Source organism: Patella vulgata, chromosome 1 (genome assembly GCF_932274485.2).
Source record: "Patella vulgata chromosome 1, xgPatVulg1.2, whole genome shotgun sequence".
Classification (NCBI taxonomy): domain Eukaryota; kingdom Metazoa; phylum Mollusca; class Gastropoda; family Patellidae; genus Patella; species Patella vulgata.
This window is the reverse complement of record NC_065879.2, coordinates 95,209,814-95,229,000: the sequence shown is the minus strand read 5'-3', so window position 1 is coordinate 95,229,000 and position 19,187 is coordinate 95,209,814. Positions and strand designations below refer to the sequence as shown.

The 19,187-nt window shown below is 34.6% G+C and overlaps 1 protein-coding gene across 1 annotated transcript in view; it reads left to right on the top strand.

Annotated features, from left to right (window-relative positions):
* The window catches only part of LOC126817346 (GTPase IMAP family member 4), a 113,962-nt gene extending 98,480 nt beyond the window's left edge, over positions 1-15,482 (top strand). The window contains exons 3-5 of the mRNA XM_050544232.1: positions 10,450-10,558; positions 10,727-10,757; positions 13,507-15,482. Of these exons, the coding sequence (XP_050400189.1) occupies positions 10,460-10,558; positions 10,727-10,757; positions 13,507-14,987 (1,611 nt within the window). The 5' untranslated portion in view covers positions 10,450-10,459 and the 3' untranslated portion in view covers positions 14,988-15,482. The remainder of the gene's footprint in view (positions 1-10,449; positions 10,559-10,726; positions 10,758-13,506) is intronic.
* The last annotated feature ends 3,705 nt before the right edge of the window (positions 15,483-19,187 follow it).

The following is a 19,187-nucleotide window of genomic DNA, read 5'->3' as shown; positions in this document are numbered from 1 at the left end:
TTTGGGACAAGATAATCTTGATTCTATCTGATAGAGAGTGATGAAACTTAATGAAAAAAATAAATGTGCGATTAATTAATATGTGTCATCTATTTATTTTGCAATTTCGGCGGGGGACATCAGCCTCACTGTTGGCTTGTTTATCTTACAAGTCATGTCATCCTCGCCATGTTGAAAATAATATACCCTTTTCTCTTGCCAGAAACTATGCACTATAATTTTAGACGAAGATATCAGAATTCGACGACTTAATAATATAATATAATGAATTTATAAAGCGTCTGAATTCCAGTAAAAATTACTGCTCCGCGGCGCTATTACATTTTGTAGAAATGGTAGATGCAGAATACATAAAAATGAATAATACATATAATGACTGGAAATTTAAGAAATATTTAGTTATTAAAATGACAGTGCAAGCATTATATAAAATTGGCTAAAAAGTTCAGTTATTAAAAGTCACCACAGTCGCTACATAAAACTTGCTAACAAGTTCAATTTTTAAAAGTTATCACAGACACTCCATAAAACTTTGCTTAAAAGTTTAATTTTTAAAAGTCATCACAATCACTACATGAAACTTTGCTTAAAAAGTGCTGTTTTTAACAATTTTGTAAAAGTTACCAGGGATTCGGGTTGAGAATTACATAACATTGGTGCAGCGTAAGCAAAAGATCTCTGACCGTAGGACGTTTTGGTTTTTGGTTGTACCAGTAAATTGTTATTCTGGGATCTTAGAGTTCTAGTTGGTATCGATGGAGTAGAGATTGAAGATAGTGTGGAAAGTCTTCAGAATGGAGAGCCAGGTGCGTTAAGGAGACGATATTAAAGTTAATACGGGATTCAATAGGTAACAAATGTAGATTCTTTAATATTGGAGTAATATGATCACGTTGTTTGGTTCTTGTTACAATACGGGCTGCATTATTTTGGATCTTCTGTAGCTGATTTATTTGATATGAGGGGAGATTAAACATAATGGAATTGCAGTAATCAAAACGAGATGTTACAAGTGAATTAACTAACAATTTTGCTGTTTTTAGATCAATAAAGTTTCTAATACGACCAATGTTAAAAATATTGTAATGAGTTGATTTACATATCATTGAAACACGGTGTTTAAAATCAAAGTTACAATCTAACTGTACACCAAGATCACGAACATCATTTCTCCCCCATAGAGCAATATCACCGATATTGATTGGAAGTTCGTCTATTTGCCATCTCCTAAACTTACTTCCAATCGTTAATACCTCTGTTTTTTTCGTCGTTTAGTTTAAGAAAGTTGGTGGACATCCACTTTTTTTATTGACTGAATGCAGAGTTGTAAATTATATATTTTATCTTTTTGGGTACCTTGTTTAAATGCAATATATATGATAATCAATACCAAATTCTTTGATCAAGTCTCCAAGAGGTGAAGTATAGGCTGTGAAAAGCAGAGGGCCGAGTACAGAACCATGTGGAACACCGTAACATAAGTTCACAGGTTTTGATTTTTGATTTTTACGGATTGTATTCGTGAATTGAGGTAAGATTTGAACCATTCTAATGCCAAACCCCGGATACCAAATCTGCCATGAAGTCGTTTAATAAGTACATCCTGATCAATAGTGTCAAATGTAGCACTAAGATCTAACAGAACAAGTTTCACAACGTTTTTATCATCCAGTTTTAAGAGAATGTATTACAAACTCGAACCATGGCCGTTTGTGTACTCTTATAGGCTGACTGAAAACTATAGTTTAAAGTATTTCGTTTTAACTTTTGTTTAAATTTATGAAGACAACTTTCTCAATCAATTTGGAGGCAAACGATAAATTAGACACAGGTCGATTTGTTCAATAGTGGCCTAACTTCAGCTTCTTTTAAGACTGCTGGAAAAATACCAGACATCAACGATACATTAACAATGGATGTTAGAATAGGTAAAATTTCGTCCAAGCATGACTGCAGCAAGTGCGTTGGAATTGGGTCTAAGCCACAAGACGACGACAAGGAATTGATTATTATTCTTTTCAATTCAGATGAGGAAACTTCATCAAAAGAAGAGTAACTATCTACATGATGAATTGAGATCTAATTTGTTGAAAAAAGATTACCCACTTGGCGTTATTAATATAGGTATTGAAAAGGCTAGGGGTCTAACTACTGAAGCATTAAGAACGCCTAAAGAAAAAAATATCTCTACTTGTATTTCGACATATTTATGATACTAAGAATGTTCTCCTTTCTAATGATAATCTTAATCAATTTCATGGCAAAGAATTAATTTATAGTAAACCTCAACCCCCTAGTCTTAAATAATTACTAACTAGAGCTATATATACTATTCAAAAAAAGTAGGGGATATTTGATTTTTAAGTGTTATTAAAGTCACCTAATGAAACTGAAGAAGAAACAAATGACAAAATGAAATGAAGTTCACATTCATCGATTTATTCCAAATGATCGTTAGACTAAGTAAGGCACAGACTGACCATTATAAGGGTAAAATGATACCCGGGGTCAAACAGCAAAGTTACCACAGCATCACAACCAAGTCAGTAACGGGTAAATCCTCCTCTGTTTGCCAAACAAGCATTGATCCGACGTGGCATACTCCTAATGAGACGTCTAAGGTCATTTTGGTCCAGATTGTCCCATTCCTGTTGCAACGCAGCAGCAAGTTCTTGGACATTGGCAGGACGTTGTTGACGTTGACGTAACCTCTGTCCAAGCATGTCCCAGACATGCTCGATGGGGGAGAGGTCGGGACTCAGTGCTGGCCAAGGTAATGTGGTGATGTTCTGTTGTTGGAGGTAACCTGTAACGATCCTGGCCCTGTGACATCTTGCGTTGTTATCCTGGAAGATGAAACGGCGGCCATGACGTCGTGCGAACGGCACAACATGGACTGCCAAGATGTTGTCCCGGTAGTACTGGCCTGTAACACGCCCTGCAACAGCATGTAAAGCCGCTCTTCCAGCAACAGTGATGCATCCCAACACCATAACAGAACCACCCCCAAATCGATCATGTCTGATGACGTTAACGTCTTGGAAGCGCTCGTTTCGACGACGCCACACCCTCCTACGTCTGTCCAAAAAATCAACAGTGAACCTTGACTCATCTGAAAACATCACATTGCTCCAGCGTCGATTATCCCAGTGTTGACGATCCCTACACCAACGACGTCTTGCCTGAATGTGATGATCTCTCAAACAAGGGATCACGCGAGGACGTCGGGCGCGAAGGTGGCCCCTATGCAGTCGATTCCGAATCGTCTGGCCACTCACTCTCACACCAGTGTCTGTTTGAAGACGAGCGCTGATCTGATTTGCTGTGATGACACGATTTCTCAAGGCCAAGGTACGGATAAATCGATCCTGGGCTTGAGTTGTCGCCCTTGGTCGACCTGAGCGTGGTCTGTCCTGTACAGATTGTGTATCACGGTATCTGGACCATAGCCTGCTTATGACAGACTGAGAAACATTCATCGTCCGCGCCACAACCGCCTGTGTTGTGCCGATCTGTAGCATGCCAAGGGCACGTAACCTTTCATTTTGGGTAAGCCGACGCATATCAAAATTTGTTTTCTGGTCACTAAAACAATTAAACTGATGTTTCCACCCTGGAATTCAATGCCACAATGACTGTAACATTCAAAGTCAGAGTCGTGCAAATCTTGGGTTGGACCCCCATGATGATCCCAAGCATCACCTGCATTTCATGCGGTAGCTATTGGTGCGTTTGGGCGTCACATGTAACTGGAAATGTTTCTTCTGTTAGGTTCTATAGTGACTTTTTTCGTAGTCATTTGCATATTTTAGTATTATGCCCCCAAAATCAAATATCCCCTACTTTTTTTGAATAGTATATATATATATACAAAACAAATATAAAATAAAATATGGATTAAAGAACTATATATATGTATATATTTGTAAGTACTTTCGCTAATGCTCTTTAGACGAATATACAATGGTTTAAAGATAAAAATAACACAATAATGATTATGGCGTCATGGTTACAGAGTAGTGTTCAGACGGGGAATAACTAAAATTATAACTCAGACTACAAAGATACATACAATATCACAATTGCATTTAACTGGCCGATATTTTTCAATAAAATATGATTCTTTGGCCTCTAGTAAATCGGTGTTATTGCTATTTAATTTTATCAGATATTTTCGGGTCTTCGTCTTGTTCTTCTACATAACTACCTCGCGGGTCTAGTGGTATAACGCGTGAGTGTGAAATCATAAGGTCTGTCATTGAGGTTTTATTTCCCACTTGTACGTGACCAGAGGTAGAGTCAGCTGTCCAACCTCGCAGGTTTTTTGGGTGTCCTCCGGTTTTCTATTACTGCTAAAAACTCCTTCGCGCACGAGAATTATTGAAATAAAATTGAAACATGTTAGTCCCAAAATGTCATAGGTTGTGTTGAGAGGACGTTGACCTTGAAGGGAAAGTATTAATCAGTAACAAAGTGGAAATATTCGCAAATGAGCAAATACATTTTTTTCTGGCGAATTGAACATGTTTAATTTGTTTAAAAGACCAAATAATGTTTAGTAATTAATTTAAGGTTGAAATTTAATAGATGATAGGTGTAGATTTAAACATGGAATAAAAAAAATATAGTCGTAGTTAAGGTTGACATGACCGTTACAAATTATGAAATATGATAGAAATATGATAGAAATATTAAATTGGAGCTGAAGTGGGACTATACGGAGTAGGGTAATAAACGTTTTGAGTATATAAAGAATATTAATGGAGTCGCCGGGCCTGGCAGAAGTTAGACAAAAATGTGCGTGATGAACTCATAATTTTCGCGATTGGGGTTTCCGCTGGATTCCTTTTTTTTGATAATAATCATAACAGAATGAAACATTTCAGACAAAGAACGAATAGTAATAATAATAACACAAGTCAAACATATAGATGTTATACATATTTGAAATCAGAAACATGCTAAAGATTTTGATGATACAATTATATATAAATGAATTAGAAATATATACATTATTTACACAAGTCATTCACTAAATGGATATGATTATCTACCCTTATAAAAACGAAGGCAAAACGACAGGTTGGTAAACTGTTTGTTGATTGGTTTGTAGACTATAGCTACAATCAAGGCCATGGCAGATAATTTGAAATCGTGGAAACCCTATGGATTAACCCAGGGTTGAGTGAACTTGAGCGCATAAGGCTGCTCGTTCTTTCTCTATGACATTTTTAAGAAATTCTACAGTTTCACGTTTATTTTAGTGTTTGAATATTTGCATGGATAATTCTATGACTATATAGTACTCACCAATAAGGTAATTTTAGTGAAACTATTTGAAATTTGTGAATTATTGGAGAAATAAGATGTTATATGGTTATTTATAGTGATCATTCATGTGTATCATTGTATACAAACTCTGTCTAGGTGGTGAGCGATTTCTCTTCATTGAACAAACTCACTGATAAACTCTCAATATGACCAGATTATACTCAAAGGACCAACTTTTACAATACTCTGCGTATGACTTATTGAATAAGAACCAGATTTAATTCCTCAAACATGTTATGAAGCCAATCATAAAGCGAACCAGGCGAGGTTGTACTGCGGGGCGAAAATGCAGACAAGCAATTCCTGTTCGTGTTTCCCAAATACGCAACCATGTGCATACTTTGAGAGCTGTAAATCATTCAAATTTAACAGAACCAAAAATCGAAATAGGCCTTACGACACAAAAGTTCAAGGTTCTACTTTTAAATGCCAGATCCGTGAACAACAAAGCTTCAGAGTTAAATGAAACTCTTATTGATTCCGAATGTGACCTGTTTGCCATAACGGAGACCTGGCTAGGTACTGTCAATGACAATGTTACATTGGCATCTTTAGTTCCAAACGGCTACAACTTTAAGAATGCTACTCGGCTTAAGAGGGGAGGGGGTGTCTCACTAATATACAAATCAACCATCTCCGTAAATGTTCAGGAACGTTTAAATCTGTCTTCCTTTGAATATCTTGATTCTATTGTATCGACTAAAAATTGTAAACTTAGGGTAGTATTGTTGTACCGACCCCCATCTAAATACCAGGAATCGCTGTTTTTAGACGAATTTAAAGCATTGCTCAACTCACTTTTTGTATCTAAACTCGACCTGATTATTCTTGGCGATTTTAATTGTCATGTTGACAACCTATCAAATCCATTTGCGTCAAGTTTCAAAGAGGTTTTCGGCCAGTATTCCCTTCAACAACATGTGTCTTTACCAACACACCAATATGGCCATACACTTGATCTGGTTATAACGCGGGATGGTGAAATTCCTGTAAGAAATATTGGGGTTAATAATAGTCTTATTTCTGATCACTTTCTTATCAGTTTTAACTTGAACATTGAAAAGCCCAGTTTAGAGAAGAAAACATTTGAATATCGTAAGTTTAAAACATTAGATATTGAACTGTTTAAGCGAAAGCTAGAAGAACCGCCTTTCAGAAACTCTCTTGAGAATGCTGATGTCAACACGAAGGTAGATATTTATAATAGTTCAATTAAGTGTGTTATTGACAGTGCCCTCCCGCTCCAGAAGAAATCTGTAGTGTTGCAACCTGGATCGGAATGGTATAACCCCGACATTGATGCAGCCAAAAAGGTCCGAAATTTCAGCGAAAAAACATGGCGCCTTACTGGGTTACAAGACCACAAGGACATTTATAATTCTGCTCGATTAAATGTAAAATCACTTATTGAATCCTCGAAACGCACCTTTTATTCCGGAAAGACACCTAACAGTACAAATCAACAGAAGGACGTTTATAAAGTTGTTAATACTTTGTTAGATCCGAACTACGGCAAAACTACACTCCCCACGGAAAACTGTGCCGATCTTCCAAACAGATTTGCTGATTTCTTTTCTGAAAAAATATCTAAAATACGTAATGATCTAGCTATTTCAACTCCAGTGGTTATTGAAAAAGTGATTAAAACAAATGACATTTGCTCTCTAGATAAATTTAGTGATCTAAGTGAAAAAGAACTACGTACCATAATCAACTCCATGAAATCCGCATCTTGTTCTTTGGATCCAGCACCTACCTGGCTCATCAAACAGAACCTACCCCTCTTCCTCCCTACCATATTAGATATTGTGAACACTTCTCTGCAACTCGGTATATTTCCACAACCTATGAAAATAGCTTACGTTGCGCCCCTTATAAAGAAGACGTCACTCGATCCAAATATCGACAAAAATTACAGACCTGTATCAAATTTAAGTTTTCTTTCGAAGATCCTTGAAAAGTGTATTGCCGATCAGTTTAAATCTCATTTGTGTCAAAATAATTTGTTAGATAAGTACCAAAGTGCATATAGAAGATTTCACTCAACCGAGACTGCTCTACTAAAAGTTCAAAATGATATCTTGATGCCCATGGACAACAACAAATGCGTGATGCTGGTACTGCTAGATTTGTCCGCCGCATTTGATACAGTGGACCATGAAATGTTACTGTCTAGGCTATATTCTGAATTTGGAGTGTCTGGCTCTTCTCTGGTACTTTTTCGGTCTTATCTTCATTTAAGAACTCAGGCAGTGTTGATAAACAACAAACTCTCTGAGCACAAGGGCCTTCATTATGGATTGCCACAAGGCTCAATTTTAGGGCCGATTCTTTTTACAGTTTATACAACCCCCCTCGGAGACATTGCTAAAAAAATATGGTGTAGACTTTCACTTTTACGCGGACGATACCCAACTCTATATCGCTTTTAATCCTGCCTCGTCTAATTATCCAAAGCAACAAATAGAAATGTGTATATCAGAAATTAAATCCTGGATGTCTGTTAACTTTTTAAAATTAAACGACGATAAAACGGAGTACATCCTTTTTGGATCCAAATCATCGTCTGTGTTGAAATTGAAAAGTGATATTAACATATTAATAGGGTCTCACATTATCAAACCTGTTGAGTCAACAAGAAACATTGGTGTATTTATTGACAGTTATATGGCCATGGGCAATCAAATCAATAATATTTGTAAAGTATGTTATTTTCATAAAATAAAACCAAGTACGAACAATCCAAACCATTAGACAAAATTTGAAGTCCTAAAAAAACGGTATAAGCAAAATAGTGTAATACGGCAAAATAGTGTAATCAGCATATGGACTGTTCACCGTGTACAAAATACACGACAAACAGTGGTAACAGGTGTCCGGAAGAGTAAGCTTACCCTGCCTACATAAGTAAAATTCGTACAATTTTAGCCCCTGATGTTATAAAAACCATTGTATATTCACTTGTAACTCTAGACTGGACAGCTGTAACTCTCTCTTAGCTGGTATCCCTGATAATTTAATTCACAAACTTCAAATGGTTCAGAACTCAGCTGCCAGGCTTATCACTAAATCTAAACATACCGATCATATTACCCCTTTATTAATTAAATTACATTTTAGAATCGCATATAAATTGCTTCTTTTAGTTTTTAAATGCCTCAATGGTTCTGCGCCTTCATACTTGAGCGATTTAATTCAAATTTACACACCCTCTAGAACTTTGAGGTCCTCATCTGATTGTTTACTGTTATGTCAACGGCGATCAAGATTAAAAACAATAGGTGATAGAGCATTCAGTGTTCATGCACCAAAAGTTTGGAAGTCGTTACCTTTTAACATCAGAAATTCTACAACAATTACAATTTTTAAGAACAAAATTAAAACTCATTTATTTAAAGAAGCTTTTAATTTATAACTAAAACATTTTTTGAAGAATGTATATATTTTAATCCAGATCGTGATATTTAAATACTCTTATTTTGTTATCAATAGTTTTCTTATATTATTTACATTTTTATGTATAAATGTATTAATTTTATGTTAGTTTATTTTATTTCTGAATTATTGTATTGTACTTTGTGTGTGTTATATTGTTTTTACTACTTATTTTGTAAAGCGCATTTGAGCACTATGTGAATTGTGCGCTATATAAATGTTCTTAATAATAATAATAATAATAATAAAAGGGTATAGTGGAGTAGAACGGAATAAGCACTGGGGATACCGAGGATGGTGTTTATCTGAGTAGAGCTAAGTTTTTGCGACTTTGAGTACAAGTCCTTAATTGTGATGTTAGCCAAGTAAAGGCTAAAATGAGTAATTTACCTTTTTAGTTAAATTAGGGCAAGACGTGCCAGTAAATGTGTAGAGCCCATGTGTAAATCGCGAATAATGTTTAAGGGTTTTTATTCATAGGGATACGTGTTCACGGAGTTATAAAAATTAGATATTTGAACTTTGAGTAGTATGGTTAACGTCAGGCAAAAGAAATGTCAGTATATAAAAATGTATGGCGCCTGTAAATCGCATGGATGTGTGTATGTGTTTAAATTAAAGGACTCGTACAGTTTGCGAGATTATCGCGTGGTCACTGATTAAGTATATTACGAGCTTATTAGAGGTTAAAGTGAGAAATAAGTTTTCGGAGAAAGTCCATATATGATAGAAGATCTGATTGTCGTGTTGTTAAAATACTTTACCGCTGTGCAAATCACATGATAAATTAATAGATACGAGATTTAGTAATGACTATTATGTAGACTTATGTTTGTGCTTTAGACATACATAACATAGCGACGTTTTGCCGGATTTTAATAATTCTGTTTTCTTGAAAAGAAACCGGGTCATCAATAGGAATTAATCTACTTGATATTGTAATTAACGTATAAGTTAGCAGGATAGAGTGTCTGGCAAGGAACAGTGTCTAATCGGTGGGAGGCGTTTTCATTCCGGGGTTATCCCCCTTATTCTTTGCATAATTGGGCAAATTGAACAAATCAATTAATTAATACTTATAGTTAATTACTAGGATAGTGACTAAGGATTTGCCTTGCTTGGATAGAAGTTTCGCTTGGAAGGAATAAAAATTCTATCGTGGAACCTAAACTGTAATTGAGTTGTTTGGTCACGTTGAAAACAGGACATAGAAGTATTACTTACGTTTGGGTATTTTGCTCACTTTTCAACATGTAAAGTGAGTGGCAACGTACCACGTGCTGGTTACTTTTAAAATTCCAATATTTCATCACACATTGTTTTATAGATAGCCTTGTAAGTCGTCAAATATGTAATGATAACTTTTTTGTCGGATGCCAAAAATTATAACCACCGTGGCATTTCTTCAATGCGCTGTTAGAAGTTTTGGGTTATACCGATCAAACGATACTTGGTCAGTTGCATCAGACCCTAAAAATAGCACTCAGAAATATTGGGTCATCAATTTTGACCCGCAATTATCGTGTCGCCACTCGTTTGGATCGCTAACCGGTCCAAACTTATTGGGTTAAAATCTTGTTTATTTCTGTCTTAAATAATCATTTGAATATTTTTTAAACTTGTTCAAAAATACATTGGTTTCAAAAATCGAGTTGAGTAAAGGACGATGTTCATCTATTTCAGGTATTAAAACATGTCGACACTACAAGAAACAGAAATGGAAGAGCAATTTAATTCTATGGGCTTGCAACCGGAAATACATGGGGCAGAAGGTTCAAGTAAAACAAAGGAGGTGAAGATATAACTATATTTCTTTTAGACAGTACGAATAACACATGGCAATATTTCACGGGAGGGTTGAAGACAGAAGTAACTTCAAATATTTACTTCCAATGAATTAAATAATTATCCTTTGATTTTCCAACAAACAAAAATACACGTGTCCTCTCTATTCTTTCAGGCGATGGCCGCCTCCTCACACGATTTGAAGGGTACGTATTTACTAATTAATTCTTACAAAGGACTTACATATTTATGGGCCCTAAGCTCATAAATGTTATGAGAACCAGCATAGGTGTCTAGTAACCATCGCTATTTTATTCAGTGGGGTTATTCCATAACAGATCATCACAATTTGCTTGTGTAACACTATTAATTTAAATTTGTGGCATTTTTTATGTTTGCGGGATAACGATATTATTCCGTTTGAAGTTGATAATCGCAATATTAACCCCTCTTGAGATTACAAATTAGCGTTATGAATTTAATCGGGGTTTATTCAAATATAGGACTACGTAAACCATAAAAGAGCAATATATTTTAGGGTTCGCCTACCGGCCTAGAGTCTAGATGTCATTTTCTTTTCGGTATCTGCTGGTGATAGATTCGTCTAGAAACGAGCGAATTGTAAAAGAAGAATCCTAATTAGAACACAAATTAATTGGGTTTTATTATTGTAGCATATTGCAACATTTAATGGTTTCCATGAGTATTTAAGTCGGGGTGTCATCTTCTGGAAATCTTAAGACCTTTGATTTGAACCTTTAAACTGACTATTAACCTATCAGAGAGAGAGAGAGAACTGGGGTTTAACGTCCACTCGACACAAACTAGGTCATTTCGGGACTAAATTAACCTATCAGAAACACAGACTATGAATTTAAATAGCAGTGTTTAAACTTTATGTAAATGTAGGTCAAAAACAGAACTGAAATATTATGAATAAATTAAACTTTGTTTAACATAAATAGAACTGATTTTAGAAAAGTTGAAAATATAAATAATGAAACCTTTTTGTCTTTCTCATACCAGAATATATAATGAAATGTTGTTTAATGGCATGTCAGCTCCAACCGGGCTATATTGCGACAAACATATGGTGAATTTAACGAGACAAAGTAAAGCAGAGATGTACTTATATATGTAAATAAAAACAAATATCACAGAAAATATAATTAAAAAAAAATATATCAAATCCTTTATATATTTAAATATTTAAAACAGAATACATGATAAATTATATACGATTAAAATTTTTGAATAAACGTTTGTGTTTTTTAAACCAGCGGCTGCGGCTGATACGCCCACATTTTGCCAGAACAAACTAAACAAAAAGCGATTTTTCGTACAATCAAGGGCCATAATCCAGGAAGTTACCATCCCATACGCGCGAAGATCGACAGTAACAAGGATCTTTGGGTTATAAATATGTATTTCAAGTTTCATCAAAGTTGGATTAAAATTGTGACGTCTAGAGGGTTCACGACCTTGATATACCATATATTTACATTTACACTATTTGCGTACGAGGGGCGGCCATTTGTCCGGCAGTTTTGGTCCCATTTTCAGGAAATTCGAACTGAGCCGTTGTTAGGGTGTAACCGGGATATATTCAAACTTTTTTTTTTAAAATCAGATAAAAATTGTTACCTCTAGAGGAATGACACACTACCAAATTTTGAAACATTTACCTTTTTCAACAATTTTATTGGATCTTTAAAACCGGTTTGGGGTTGGTGCCATTTGGGTTGAACGCTACTTCGAGCGTTCTGCTACAATGCAAAATGTCCAAAATCACCAAAGTTGTCATTTTTTGAAATATTTCCGTAATAGTAGAAATAATGATCGGATTTTAACCGATGATGCATTTTGCCAGAGACAGGGCTCATAGCTACGATACTCTTGATTTTTTATTTTACACGAATCGTCGAAAGTAAGTTTTAAATTTTACAAATTTGATAGATCAAGATGAATGCTCATACTGAAAGCGCAAAATACATCGCGCTCAGTTTTTTGGTTTTTTTTTTTAATTTCGGTCTTGTTTTTGTGCCATTTCGATTTAAGGGGGAAAACGGTGTAAAAATGAACTATTTAAATATTTCTTCGTAACTTGTAGTATTATTCCACACGAAGACAATCTGTCAAAATATGTTTCTAACTTAGTGCATTGACGAGAAATAGGGATTTTTGTCCTTAAGAGTTTCAATTATTTTTCGATTTTCAAATTTTCCACCATTTGATGCCTAATGCCACTTATTCCAATCATCAAATAGAATGAACCCATACGATCATATAGACATTGCAACATGCTCAGTTGCGGAGAAATAGACGATTTTCTACAAATCACTTGTCAAGGTTTTTGGTCCATCAAAATGTCAATTATTATTCGATTTTCATTAAAATTTCACCATGTGATACCGAATGCCATTTACGATTTCATAAAAGTAAGATTTTTATTATCAACGGAAGTAATGTCATTTTGGCAAAAACTGAAGTTTTAGCCCCCCAAAACAAATACTTCAAACATAGAATAGTATGAAGCAATACGATCATATAGATATCAAAAAAAGTGTTTCTAACATCTTTATTTCCTGAAAAAATAACCAATTTTGTCAGGATCACTTTTTAAGATATTTCGCATTTTAATAAGGCTGTACTAAGGGTTAATGTTGTTCAAATTTTAATCAATTCTCTGTCATGCCAAGGACAAGCGAAGTGGTAATTTCTGTAATCCAATTTAAATATTTTGTTGACGTGATGTCATCGTGTGAGTCGTCTTTGTGTATTGCTAGGTTTATTGGCAAATTATATCACGCGTGCAATGCCCATGTACCGGGAGTGACGTCAGTTCAAGGTTAACGTGGCATTGGTGAAACCCGTCATCACTGCGTCCTTAAATCAAAAATGCGTAGTCTACCTGCTACTTTTAGACATATAAATCGATATTCTCTTAATTTCCAGAAATAAGAATAGTAATGGTCGGTAAAACTGGAGTAGGAAAAAGTGGAGTTGGAAACAGTCTGCTAAAATATAAAGCGTTTGTTTCTGCCCCATTTGGAATCTCTGAAACAAGGCAATGTGAGTTTGGCACCAGAATGTTGGAAGATGGTAACAAGCTAGTCGTAGTTGATACACCAGGTTTGTTCGATACAAGGAAGTCTAATCAGGAAACTGAAACGGAAATAGGTATCTGCATCACCCTCTCATCTCCAGGTCCACACGTTATCTTTTTTGTTATGAGCATTGGTAGATTTACAGCCGAAGAGCGCGACACGATCAATAACTTGAAACATATTTTCGGAAAACAAGTGATGAATTTTGTGGTTTGTGTTTTTACATCTAAAGATAAATTGCACTATAATCAAATTACGCTAGACAAGTATATAGAAAATTGTCCAGACGCAGTAAAATCGATCATAAAAGAGTGTAACGGTCGGTGCGTTGCCATTAATAATGTCGCCGATCCTGTAAATCTGGCAAACGATGTAGAAGATTTACTACACGCAGTAAGAGAAACCATTAAATCCAATCGTGGTAAATACTATACAGGGGCCATGTATGAAGCCGCTGAAAAAGTTTATCAAGAATATCTGCAGCAAATAGAGGAGGAGAAAAATAAGAGAGAAAGGGAACTCGATGAGAAAGAACGCAAACTCGAAGAAGAGATGAAGGAAAAAACACAGAAGCTGGAGGAGGAAATGGAAAAACAACGATTAAAGGACGAGGAAGATCAACGCAAAAATGAAGAGGAGAAACAGAAATTATTAGAACGGCGACGAGAGTTAGAGCGAGAAAGCGACATAAAATCCCAAGAGATGGAGGAACGGAGGAAGAAAATTGAGGAGGAAATGGCATCGGAAGCTGAAAAGAATCGTATCGAAATAGAAAAAAAAAGAAAAAATCTAGAACTTGAAAGAGAAAGACAAGAAAAGGAAATCGAAACAAAAAACCAGAAGATTGAAATGGAGAGAAAGCGGCAGAATCAGGTGCAGATTGCGCAGGATAAAGAAACAGAACTACAGAAAATTGAACACGAGAGAATTACACGCGAGGCGGAGGAAGAGCAAAGGAGACTCGAAGATATGCGCTTAGAATTAGAGAGAGCGGAAGAAGAAGCTGAGAAGAAACGCCTTGAAGCTATAGCTAGAGAAAGGACACTAGCAAACGAAAAACAAATATTTGAGGCTAAAAGGAAAAAAAGAGAACAAGAGATGGAGGAAAGCAGGAAGCAATTGGAGAAGAAAATGCAGAGATTGGAACAAATTAAGAAGCAGCAGATTGAAGAGATGAGGAAGAAGAAACTGGCAGCGGAAAAAGAGATGAAGAGAAAGAAAATAGCAGCACAAGAAGAGATAAGGAGAAAAGAACAGGAACTTGAAGATGAAAGGCAAAGATTCAGAAATGAGGCCAGATCTCGTAAACCAGTATGCGTGTTGCTTTAACACCTGACGATTAACTAAATGTTTACATCTTTGTTATACCCCGTCATTTATGATATAGATTATATTATCTTCAATTATACTCTCTTCCCTTATTGGTAGAACACCTGATACCATCACTCTCCATTCAAGTAGATTTAAATAAATAGTATATAATACAATATTGCTGAGAAACTAATTGTGTAATAAACGAGGCTGTCCAAAATAGCTAAAATGTAAAAATTTGGTAATCGCCACGCACGTGGATTCTTTTTATCATCTCTTGGACCACACAGCAGATCAAAGAGAATGACTGTCATGTTACGTATTCTGTTTTAACAAACTGGATAGAAATACCGCAAGTGCTTTTTTGATAAAATAAATAATCCATGGATTTTCTTCACAAAAATAGATAAATATTATCGAATATTTAAAGGTAGGCAGTAATAATTGGTACACGTTTATAGAATTTATATTCAATTAGTTCACATATTATATACTTTATATATTTTTGCACGCAACGGCAATGCTGTGTTTAAGGATGTTTATAACTGTATAAATTATTTTTCACATGAGTATCCAATTGTAGTAGTAAAATACTTCTATGTGTTTGTAGTTTAGTTTAAACAATATTTTATTCAATAAACTGAAATGGATTGAACAACAGGCAAATGCCTATATAAGTTCTCTCCAAACATATAAAACAGTTATATCTTATGTTTACAATAGACAATGGTGGACATATGTATAGACAGTGAGTTACCAACATATATACATTTCTTGGAGTCTAATCGTAGGGTATTACATTTTCATTTTAGATTATGAAATTTATATCAGATAAAAAGTATTGCATATTGTAAATAAAATATTAAATGTTAAAGTGTTAAAATATCTTGCTATCTTTAATGTATTTTTACACTTTGTTAAATTTGTTAAAATAAGTATCATCTGAAAGGTCGGGGTTGCCATATAAGATTAGGTTAATTGTAACATTTTGTTTGAGGTGGTGTAAGTTATTTTGGAGAATTGTTCTTTGGGCAGAGTAGGTTGGACATATGAAAAAATAATGGTAGTTATCTTCATCTGTAGAATTACATCTAGGGCACACCTTTGTTTTACTAATAAAATGATAGAATAAATGGTTCTTTAAATTACTAGCTTCATTTCTTCATTGGCAATGGATAATATTTTCTATCCTATTTCCAGTGTTATAATATAATGGAGGTCTAGGTAATGGGTATACCCGTGAAAGGCCCGATTTAAATGTGCTTAACGCTTGTAAGGTTTTAATGTTTTCCGGTAAATTTTTCTATAGTTCAATTGTGCAGGGAACGAAACTACGATTTGGTTTTACAATATGGTGATTTTCCGGTAAATTGTTCCATAGTTTAATTGTGCAGGGAAAGAAACTATTAGAATACGATTTGGTTTTACAAAATGGTGGATTGAGGTTCTGATTTTCATTACGAAGATTAGAAGTTGGTACTAAAGATTCAAATTTTTTAAAGATTTCAGTCAGATAAGTTGGGCCTAGGTTGTTCCTTATTTTATATAAGTAAATTAGTTTGTGTTTTATTCTACGATTAGACAGCGATTCTCTCCCAAGCTCTTTGTATAAATTTTTTTTAGATGAATTTCTTCTAAGGCCAGTTATTATTCTACCCTACCTGCTTCAGTTTGAACACTTTCCAATAGATCAGAATCCTTCTTTGGACAGTTATCCCATACAATATTAGCATATTCTAAAATCGGGCGAATCTATTAAGTGAAAATCTATTAATTTTATATTTAAGTATGCGCAATATATTTAGTCGAACACAAGCTTTCTGGTATATATTTGAAATGTGTTTTGGCCATAGTGCATTTGACTGAAATGTTAATCCCAAATGACAATGAGTGTTTACGTTTTCAACTTTTATATTTCCGAAAAGTAATATTTTTAGTCTTATTGGGGTTAACATTTACACACCACTGTTTAGCCCACGCTGAGACGATATCTGCAGGTCTTTAGTTATAGAGTTCGCGCTACTTAGAGGATCATTATGAATAATTGTAAAAAGTGAAGTATCATCGGCAACTAGTCATAATTTAGTAATATTATCAGAGATATCATTTAAGTAAATTAAAAATAAAAAAGGACCCAGTACACTTCCTTGGAGGACTCCGGAATTAATATGCAAATAATTTGATTTAAAACCTTCTAAAACTACGCATTGTTATCTATTACTTAAATAGTTTTCAATCCATTTACATATGTTTTTTATTAATTCCATATTGTTTCAATTTAGTCAATAAACCTTCATGCCAAACTTTATCAAACGCTTTTGATATATCACAAAATATAAATCGAATTTTCTTTCCTTTATCAAGATTACTTATTATAACATCATAGATTTCTACAAGTTGATTTGCTGTAGAATCGTTTGGTTGAAAACCAGACTGATACTTATATAATCGGTTATTTTCTTTTATAAAATTATAAAGATTTTTGAATAAGATTTTCTCTAATAATTTACATAATGAGCATGTTAATGAAATTGGTCAAAAGTTGTCAGGGTAATGCGGATAACCCTTTCCTTTATACGCTGCAATGATATGTGAAGTCTTCCAAAAATCAGGTAATAATTAGAGTTCTAATGAAAGATTGAAAAATTTGGCGAGAGGGCTGGTGATTGAGGGGGTTAACTTTTTCAGTACAGCTGGACTTATTTTAACCGGGCCAGAAGGTTTTGAGCAGTTAAGAATTAGTAACTGGTATTTTACTTCTTGTTCACTTATAATAAATGTCTGAAATTCGTTGTTACTGCGAGAGGCAAAGTTTGGAAGGTCGGGTTCATCATTTAATTTTGAAATCGAGGCAAAATAAGTGTTAAGGATATTTGCCTTATCAAGTGGGTGTGTGTATACACAGTTTTCATATAATAATGGCGAGATGGCTACCTTTTCATTATCAAAATTTGTAATAGATTTTGCTATTTTCCACCATTTATTTGGTGGCAGGGTTTTATTATTTATTTGTCTTTAAAATTATTTTTAGCTTGCCTGATTAATGTTACTACTTCATTTCGTATTTTTCTACATAATAGCCAATGATTAGGATTATTAGTTTTTGTGTGCTCTATTTCGTTTTCGAATTTGTATACGTATGCCGTTATTCATAAATGGCTTATCATTTGGTCTTATAGTTACTACTTTTGTTGGGATATACTGTATTAATGCTTTATTTAAAACAGCTAAAAAATAACTTGCATAGACTTTATTGATATCATTATTAAAGACGTGATTTGTCCAATCGACAGTTAATAATTCATTATTTAAACCTTCATAATCTGCAAGTTTATAATTTCTAATAGTCCTTTTGATAATTTAATTGTTTGTATGTTTTTAGTTTTAAAGATAATATTACTTGTGAATGTGTACTGCATATAAGGAGCATTAACATTAGTATCTGATATAAGTGATTTCTTATTAGTAATAAAAAGATCAATACATGACTCGGGTAGCGTTGTGAAATTAGTCGGTTCATTTATCAGATTTTCAAGATTTAATCTTTGTAATAGTTTTTTAAATTTAACACAATTACTTGAATTACTTAAAATGTTGATATTAAAATCTCCTGTTAGGATAAGAAAGGAACCAGTGTCTAATGCATTTGAAAACGTATCATTAAATAGCAGTTGGACTCGTGTACCCTTGTTTCATGCCTTAATAATTATTGTGTAAGCACACTGGTAGAATCAAAATAATATTTTCATTATCAGGTTTATCCGACGATGTACATCTCCACATCAGACCAAATTGAACCAAATGCTCATTATGAAAGTAAAACAGATGTGCCAAGTGATCTACCTCACCAGAACGCAACATCTGATAACGAGGTTCCTCATCAGTACGACACACTTCACAACAAGGTTCCTCATCAGCACGACACACTTCACAACAAGGTTCCTCATCAGTACGACACTCTTCACAATAAAGTTCCTCATCAGTACGCCATACTCGGTAACACGTTGCCTGGTGATGCCCGTCCCGAACACAACAACATCAGGCCCGGCGGAGTTGGGGGGAGGGGGAGCTTTAGCTCCCCCGAATAATTTAGCCGCAAGTATTCCGTTCTCCAGGTTACTGCAGGCAAGTAATTTTGCGGTTAAATATGAGGCCTGGGTCCTGTTTCACAAAAACTTAAACTAAAATCAAACTGAAATTTTAAATTTTATGCGTTTC